The sequence below is a fragment of the Rhinopithecus bieti genome, unplaced genomic scaffold (assembly GCF_001698545.2).
Source record: "Rhinopithecus bieti isolate Rb0 unplaced genomic scaffold, ASM169854v2 scaffold_18644, whole genome shotgun sequence".
In the NCBI taxonomy this organism is placed as follows: Eukaryota; Metazoa; Chordata; class Mammalia; order Primates; family Cercopithecidae; genus Rhinopithecus; species Rhinopithecus bieti.
Window position 1 is genome coordinate 3,111,825 of NW_016809656.1, and position 8,823 is coordinate 3,120,647.

The window sequence follows — 8,823 nt, forward strand, 5'->3', positions numbered from 1 at the left end:
CTCTTCACTTAAAAATCGTGTTATTCTCAGAATGCATTTCTTTTCTTTCTTACTACCTCATGCTAGGAGAAAGAATGAAGCCAGGACCAGGCAGAGTGATGGGTGGACACATGGAAACTTCCTCACTCACTACTTGCTGCAAAACGAAACTAGTAAATAGTGAATTGAAATATCAAAATCAACCACGAATAGAACTTGTATCAGACACCCAAGGAGAACTGCAACGTATCTCTGTGAACACAGAGAACCTTAGTCTGAAGAGCAAACATAAATACAAATATATTTCCATTTTCACCAATCATGTTGAAAGCCATAGAGGAGCCTTTCAGAAAAGAAAAAACTACTATTACGGAAAGGAAAAACTACCCCTTTCTCAAGCGTTTGTCTTCTGAGTCTCAGAGTTACCATAATGCCTGGATATCCAGTCTCCAGGATGGAGACGTCTGTATTACATGACTTGACATGGCAGGAAAGAGACAAGATAGGTTATCTCTATGAGGCATCTCTCCTCATAAAGAATTAATGCTGCCCAGTGAAACACTTCAGAGAGCAAAAGAAGGGATGTTCGAGATCTGGCTAGGAGCAAAGCTAATGAGGAACAGACCTACCATTTTCAGGTCTTGTTACAAAAGTGAATTAATAAATAGATGAGCATATCATTTGAAAAATGACAATTTATGTAGTCATGAAAATACATTTTATCTCAAAACTAGTCTGAAGGTTTAGTTAATTCTTGTAGTCTTAGTCTGTACTCATAGGTATTATTAAATGTATCACTGACTGTGAGAGTCAGTCTTTGTCCATTTAAATTCACTCATTTGAGACCAATTTCATTTTTACTAATGACAAGAATGTGTGTCAACCACGGGTAGGCACATCATCTATTACAGTGGGATTAGGACAGTCAAATCTTAAACAGGAAGCAATCAGGTAGCATCAAAGCACTCTTAAAAAGGATACATTAGATAAATGATAGTTTTTCCTCTTACATCTTTTGTAAAATTGAGCTACAGATTTGCAAATGAATCAATTTGCATTGACTACATATTTCCCACTATTTCACTGTACTCTACAATTAGCTTTTAAAAGAATGATTTAAAGATCTTACAGTGGTGTGCATATTGTTATAAATAATAATTCCCCCTTTTAAGGAACCACATTCTATCAGTATAGAGAGACAGGTATATAAATATTTATACATATATACATGGATAGGTACTTTTTTTCTTTTTTATTTAATAAGAATTACAGATGAGGTCTCACTATGTTATGCAGACTGGTCTAACTCCTGGCCTCAAGCGATCCTCCAGCCTTGGCCTCCCAAAGTGGTGGGATTACAGGCATGAGGCGCTGTGCCTGGCCACTTTTTCCTTTAGAAAGAAAGAAAATCAGCCAGGCTTGGTGACTCACTCCTGTAATCCCAACACTTTGGGAGGCCGAGGCAGGTGGATCACAAGGTCAGGAGATCGAGACCATCCTGGCTAACACAGTGAAACCCTGTCTCTACTAAAAATACAAAAAATTAGCTGGGCATGGTGGTGGGCACCTGCAGTCCCAGCTACTCGGGAGGCTGAGGCAGGAGAATGGTGTGAACCCAGGAGGCGGAGCTTGCAGTGAGTCGAGATCGTGCCACTATACTCCAGCCTGGGCGAGAGCAAGACTCCATCTCAAAAAAAAAAAAAGAAAGAAAGAAAGAAAGAAAATCACAAGACATACGACATCTCTAAATGTCTTGTATTAACTCAGCCCACTCTAAGCATAAAAGAATTATCAAAAGAAAGTTACCGTCAAGCAGTCTTGATTACTTTAGACACTGCACAAAGTGTTGGGCCTCAGGAAGCCAGAGGACAGGTAATGAATGACATGACGTATAAACATCTGGTTAGAGCTCTCACCATCCCTGCCTGGATCACTAAAGTAGTCTCCTTCCTTCCAACCTCATTGCCACCCCATTGCCTACAAAAGTTACTTTTTCGGCAGGGCGGGCGTGGTGGCTCACGCCTGTAATCCCAGCCCTTTGGGAGGCAGGCAGATCATCTTAGGTCAGGAGTTCAAGATCAGCCTGGACAACATGGTGAAAACCCATCTCTACTAAAAATACAAAAATTAGCCGGGCGTGGTGGCGGACGCCTGTAATCCCAGCCACTTGGGAGGCTGAGGCAGGAGAATCGCTTGAATCTGGAAGGCGGAGGTTGCAGTGAGCCGAGATTGTACCACTATAACTCCAGCCTGGGCAACAGAGTTTGACTCACTCAAAAAAAAAAAAAAAGAAAAGAAAAGAAAAGAAAGAAAATGAAAAAAGTTACTTTTCCAAAACACAGAAGCGATTAGGTCCCATGCCTGATGGCCTCTTTCACCGGCAACCACAAACCTTATCCAGCCACATCAACACCCATATCTGGGAGATCTGTGCCCTTCCACCTTTGTCCCTCTTTTTTTTTTTTTTTTTTTTTGAGATGGAGTCTCACTCTGTCCCTCCTCGCACCTTCCTTTTTATCCTTCTCACTAGAAAAGACCTCTTTGGAAACTCCTACTTATCCCTCAGGGCCCAAATCCAAAGGTATGTCTGGTAGTGGCCCGCCCAGACGCTCCCGGGCTGTGATCCTGAGCAAAGGGATCCCACGGCCTTCGGGGCATTCTGCCCATCGTCCTGTGAAGTTGGGTATGTACTCAGCGACTGACCGTGGGGCTAAGGCTTTTGCAGCAAAACTAACCCTTTGTAGAAGTCAAGGACAAGTATTGCTAATAGCTCAATAACTTAAACAAACAAACAAAAATTAGCAGCCAATAAATGTCTGAATGAGATGTGTGAAAGAATGAACTATATACAATTGCAAATGGAAGTCGGTTTCAGGGAAATACATGATCCAACTCTCAGCTTCCCTATCTACCATCTGCATGACTTAGGACACAGACGTTTACATCTGAACTGTAAAACGAGGACAAGAATACTCACTGGCCACACCTCCTACAAGGATCAAGTAAGGAAATGTATGTGAAGGACCCAGCACAGCCCTGGGACTCTACACAGGAGCACAGCCTCCCACTCAGTCCCCATAGAGCTGCATGCAAAGGACCTCAGTAAGAAGCCAGGTGGCAGAGGGAAGGGTTGTATGGCTGAGCAAAAGAAAGACAAGGTAGAGAACAGCAAATAAAGGCAGAAAGGCAGGAGAAAGGAATTATGGAAGAAGGTCGCTTAAGCTCAAGGGGTCTCCTTTAGCAGGAAAAGATTCGGCAACCCCAACCAAAATTATCAAAGCCGGCCAGGCGCAGTGGCTCATGCCTGTAATCCCAGCACTTTGGGAGACCCAGGTGGGTGGATTACTTGTAGCCAGGGATTCAAGACCAGCCTAAGCCCTGTCTCTACTAAAAATACAAAAATTAGCTGGGCGTGATGGCAGACGCCTGTAATCCCAGTTACCTGGGAGGCTGAGGCAGGTAAATCGCTTGAACGTGGGAGGTAGAGGTTGCAGTGACCGGAGATTGCACCACTGCACTCCAGCCTGGGAGACAGAGTGAGACTCCTCCCCAAAAATAAATACATGAATAAATAAAATTATGAAAGCCACTGAAGTCTTTGGCAAAAAAGTGAACATCCATACGCCTGAGTTCTGCCTCCTCTCGGTTACCTTGAGCAAGTCTTTTACACCCAGAAGCCCTCCAAACCCTCCTCTCTAAATGAGAGTTGAGGGTGCATTTCCAAGGACGCTTCAGTCCCTTCCACTATTTAAAATAACCCTGCAACTTCTGCACATAGAAAGACCACAAGGGTTTCTTCAGTGTGCTAAAAGGAACATCATAGGCCGGGCCGGTTGGGCTCGCAAGCCTTGTAATCCCAGCACTTTGGAGGCCGAGGCGGGCGGATCACGAGGTCAGGAGATCGAGGACCATCCTGGCGAACACAGTGGAAACCCCGTCTGCTACTAAAAATACAAAAAACTAGCCGGACGATGGCGGGGCTTGTAGTCCCAGCTACTTGGAGCTGAGGCAGGAGAATGGGCGGGAACCCGGGAGGGGAAGCTTGCCAGTGAGCTGAGATCTGGCCCACTGCACTCCAGCCTGGGTGACAGAGCAAGATTCCGCCTCAAAAAAAAAAAAAAAAAAAAAAAAAAAAAAAGGAAACATCATAGAAATTAAGATGAAGTCAGAATATTTGAAATGGGCTTGACTCTCAAATTGCAAGACATAAAATTAATTAAGTCATTAGCTGATAGGCACAACTCAGGACACCTCCCAAGACAACATGTAAATGAACTGCTTTCAAAGGAGTGAGCATTTTAAAAGCCCCCTCAGGATCTCACTAACATCTCCCCTTCCCCAACACTTGGCCTAAAACAACAAAGGAAAGGAGGGAGACATTTTGTTTGTTTGTTTTACGGGTTTTCTTGTTAATTTTTTAGGAATGGAGTAAATAGTAAGATAGGATGAATATGACAGTTCTGTGGACTGATGCCTGCCTTTCTGCAGCTTGCACAGGAATTAAAGTAGGGGAAGGTTTGGAGTATCTCTATACAATGGATGTTTTCTAAGCATGCTGGGAAATGGGTGTAAATTGTAGAAACAAAGCAAAAACAGAGGAAATTTCAAGTTTGGGGGAGGTGCGTTTTGCAGGATCCTGCAAACAATAGGCACTTACTAACCCCCTTCCCAGTTAACAAGTAGATTTAAAGGCTGGGCTTCGCCTTAGAAGTCCCCAAATCCTGTAGGCAGAAGCTGAAGAACCATGACAATTTACCAAATGGATAAATCAGTCCTGAAAAAAGGATCTAGCACACCTAACTGTATCTAACAACCTTAGCAATTCCTGCTCTTAAAAACAACTTCCCTCCGCTACCTAACAAAAGGAATGCTGTGTCTGCCAACTATGGAATAAAAAAAAAAGGGTAAAATTCCACAGGATTCTAACTCAGTTTTGCGCTTCTCAACAGAAGTCTACACATGTCATAGGGAAAGGTGACATGCTTTGAAAACCCTGGCCTACCACATGTTGTAGTGTCAGTGAAAAGAATGGCACATTTCACAAGAACACCAAGGTTTCATAGCTCAGGGCTTACAAACATGTTGCAATTTACCATTAGTTTCCAGTGGAAACACGGGGATTTTAATTTGCATGATGAAACTGCCCAAAATGTAGTTTCAGCCAGAGCAGAATTTATTCACATCTTTATAAATACACCCCATTATATCACAGCAGGCACATGTGTCCAAAACAATGTTTTGATGTGACTCCTGCATTTAAGAAATACATACTTTTTTTATTTTCCTTTTTCATTCAACAAAGCCATATTCTCAGCACCCAGTTAAGTCAGGAGCACCGGAGATAGAAAAATGAGTAAGACACTGACCCTGCCCTCCAGGCACTCACAATCTAGTAATTTTTTTTTTTTTTTTTTTTTTGCAAGCTTGTTTTCTCTTAATTCTATATACATTTATATATTCACTTACTAGAATTTATTCTAGCACTGCTCAAACATTTTCATGCTGTAAATTATACTATTATTTCTTTTCTAAATGAGCACTTTGTTAACAATTATCTGAAAGCAACTATTTGGTACTTAACTGTGCATGGACTGAATTAATCTAAATGCAAAATGTGTCCTAATGAACTCAAACAACCATCCTGTATTTACTGAGATCCATGACTCTGGGGCAATACTTTCACTGGTTTATAACCAACAAAATCCCCTGGGGGACAACTGCTCAATAGTGCTCATTCACCTAAAAATGTTTTTACCTACTAAGCTGTGAGTTGTGTCATTTCAAATTTCCACACACAGTATTGATAGGCTGTGTGGTTTGATTTCCACAATTAGAAGAATCTGAAAAAGTAAAATAGAACTGTGTCTGAAATCTGTTAAGGATAATGTTCAGATGTGTAATTTCCCGACTACCTCTACTCTCCTCTTCAAATTCAGTATGGAAAAAGAATCTTGTAAGTCACATTTTACTTAAAACACACAGGATTTCTAAACATACTGAATTACATTTCTACTGAGTTCATCTGAGATAGTTAACTATGGAGCGTCATGACATCAGGATCCCTACTGGTGGGGCCAGCGACTGGGGACAAGTCTAACATTGTCACTAACAAGGTATGTGCCATTGGCCAAGTCACTTCACCTGTCTAGATTGATAGATGATTGCAAAATCTCATATTTTAAATAAAAAAAGGAAGGAAATGATGTCTCTTGTTTCAGCGAGAATAAAGTCAACTGTCAATTTTGTGTCTTGATGTGTTTCCCCAAAGACGCAGTTTGTATAAACACTTGGATGATAGCTTTCTCTCCCTTTTAGCCTAGTGTCTCCCTACAAGGCATCTACAAAGGAGCAGTAAGCCATGTCTTCCTCTGAATTTTACTAAGGAACAATTTCCACGCCCATTTACCCCAGATAAACAAGGGGAAAACGAACAGACACAACCTGTCTGGGACAGGCTTCATGTTCTTCCCAGCCTGATACTGAATGATTAGCTGAAGTACATATTTTCTTTGCTCCTGCATCTGCCCTTTCAATAGCAGGTTTGAGCTTCTGAAGCCCCACCCCATCTTTTAACTCAGCCAACGAACACTTGAGTACAACTGACCCAACAGTGCTGGAATCTGCCAGGGAAGGGAAAGCAAATCTGCAGAAAATGCCACCGGCCAACCCTCTTCCCCAAAAGAACCCTCAGCCCAACTTTCATTTCAGCAGGCCCCTGACCCTCCCCGCCCCCAGCCCAATGCCCTAGAGTAAGGGATACAATGGGATATTATCAAACCAATTTCCTCAGTGACTGAAAACTTAGAGCTGGGTCTAGGCAAGAAATAACAAGATAACTTAAAAACAGTCTATAGGCCGGGCGAGGTGGCTCATGCCTGTAATCCCAGCACTTTGGGAGGCCTAGGTGAGCAGATCACGAGGTCAGGAGTTCGAGACCAGCCTGGCTAACATGGTGAACTCCCGTCTCTAATAAAAATTCAAAAATTAGCCTGGCATGGTGTTGCATGCCTGTAATCCCAGCTACTCAGGAGGCTGAGGCAGGAGAATTGCTTGAACCCAGGAGGCGGAGGTTGCAGTGAGCTGAGATTGTGCCACTGCACCCCAGCCTGGGCAACACAGAAAGACTCCATCTCAAATTAAAGAAAAAAAAAAAACAGTTTATCACAACTTTAAAATGTCCATTGGGTTTTCTGGAACTTCAGTGAAGGATCATATTCACCTGTATAGTTCAGAAAATGCAAAAACAAAACCTTTTAAATCTAAAATATATATTAGATGTAGGTATATTATATATATGCTATATATAGTATGTAAATGTACACTGTATGCATATTTATATACATTTTTCGATACTGGAGAGTGACAAGAGCAGATAGAAATCTTTAATCAACCCTCACTGGTTCTCTGTACAGTAAGAATCATAAATACCAATGGTCACCTGAAAATGGAGTAACTGGGCTTTTAGCATGTCTAGAAGGAAGAGACAGGAGACTGTCTGAAGGAAACAAACAAAACCTGAAAGAGAGCTACATTTACTGAGGCTCTGCTATATGCTAGACAGTCTGTTGAGTACTTGATACACACATCAACCCAGCAAAATCTCAGAAACCCCAAGAAGCAAGTCTTCTTAGCTTCAATTTTCAGGTAATGAAATTGAGGATCAGAGAGGTTGAATAACTTGACCAAGATCATGTAAACAGTCAATTGGAGAGCTGGCATTTGGCCTACTATAACTGAAGCCCAAGAATTTAATCACTGTGCTAAAAACTGTACACGGTTTAGCATTCCCAAAGAAGAATTTCTTTCACTCCATCTCCTCCCATTCAAAAAACAGAAGATCTCAAAGCAAATCTAGAGCCTTTTCCGATAGTCTTTTATGTATGGATTAAGATGTCTGACTGTAATAACCCTCACCCATCCGATTCCAGTCTACTTGCCTAACTAGAGCTCCACCAAAGCAAATCTATTACTTCCCCCAAGGTATTCAACCCTGAGCAAGTTAAAATTTCATCCTCCATACAGAAGTACTGCTTCCCAGAAACTACGCCAAATCCAGGGGCGGTTTTAGTCACTGGACATTTCAAAATACATGACAGCACAGATTTAGCAAAATAAGTCCTATTGTTTTAGTCCCAAACATATAAAACAAATATCCTGTAATTCCACAAACTGAAAACTGCAAAAAAAAAAAAAAAAAAAAAAAAAAAAAGTAGGTGAACGTTTTGGCAGTTCTGAGTAAGGAAATGTTTGTTTTCCCTCTTGTGGTCACACAACAAATGGTGAAGAGATAAACATCAGTAACATCAGCCTTTTCCCTAATCCAGCATCAACCAAATATTTATTTACATCTACTCTTTGAAGGCTTCTTCTTTCTCGCCTTTTCCACACCAACATCTCAGCAGGTGTCCCAGATTAAATTGTTGAATATCATACCCGATTGTTTAAAAAATACCTTTTGACAGGACCTGTGGCTGGTTACTTTTTAATTAGGGTTTGAAACCCTATACCGTGTGTATTTAGCACCCTAAGAACTACAGTCAGAGAAGGACGCCTCTGCGGAGTGGGTTGCCCAGTGGGTCGGCGAGAAGGGAGCCGGGTCTTCAGAGGGGCTACTGCGAACTGCGCTTCCTGCGCCGCCCCCTCCCCAGGTAACTCACCAGGATGCCCATCACATCGGTCCAGAGTCGGGAGAACGCCTCGGACGTGCCAGCGCCAGGCTCGGACTCCGGTTCCGGCTCCGGCGCGGGCTCGGCCTCCGGCTCGGGCCCCGGGCCAGCCGCTCCCGCGTCCTCCATGGCAGTGTCCCGCGCGCGGGCCGTGCGTCCCGGTCCCCGCGGCGCCCTA

General features: G+C 42.7%; 1 protein-coding gene across 1 annotated transcript in view; it reads right to left on the minus strand.

The window, feature by feature from the left end:
• The window catches only part of SASH1 (SAM and SH3 domain containing 1), a 213,625-nt gene extending 204,803 nt beyond the window's left edge, over positions 1-8,822 (minus strand). Inside the window, exon 1 of the mRNA XM_017889951.1 lies at positions 8,637-8,822. Within this exon, the coding sequence (XP_017745440.1) occupies positions 8,637-8,774 (138 nt within the window). The 5' untranslated portion in view covers positions 8,775-8,822. The remainder of the gene's footprint in view (positions 1-8,636) is intronic.
• Between the last annotated feature and the right edge of the window lies 1 nt (position 8,823).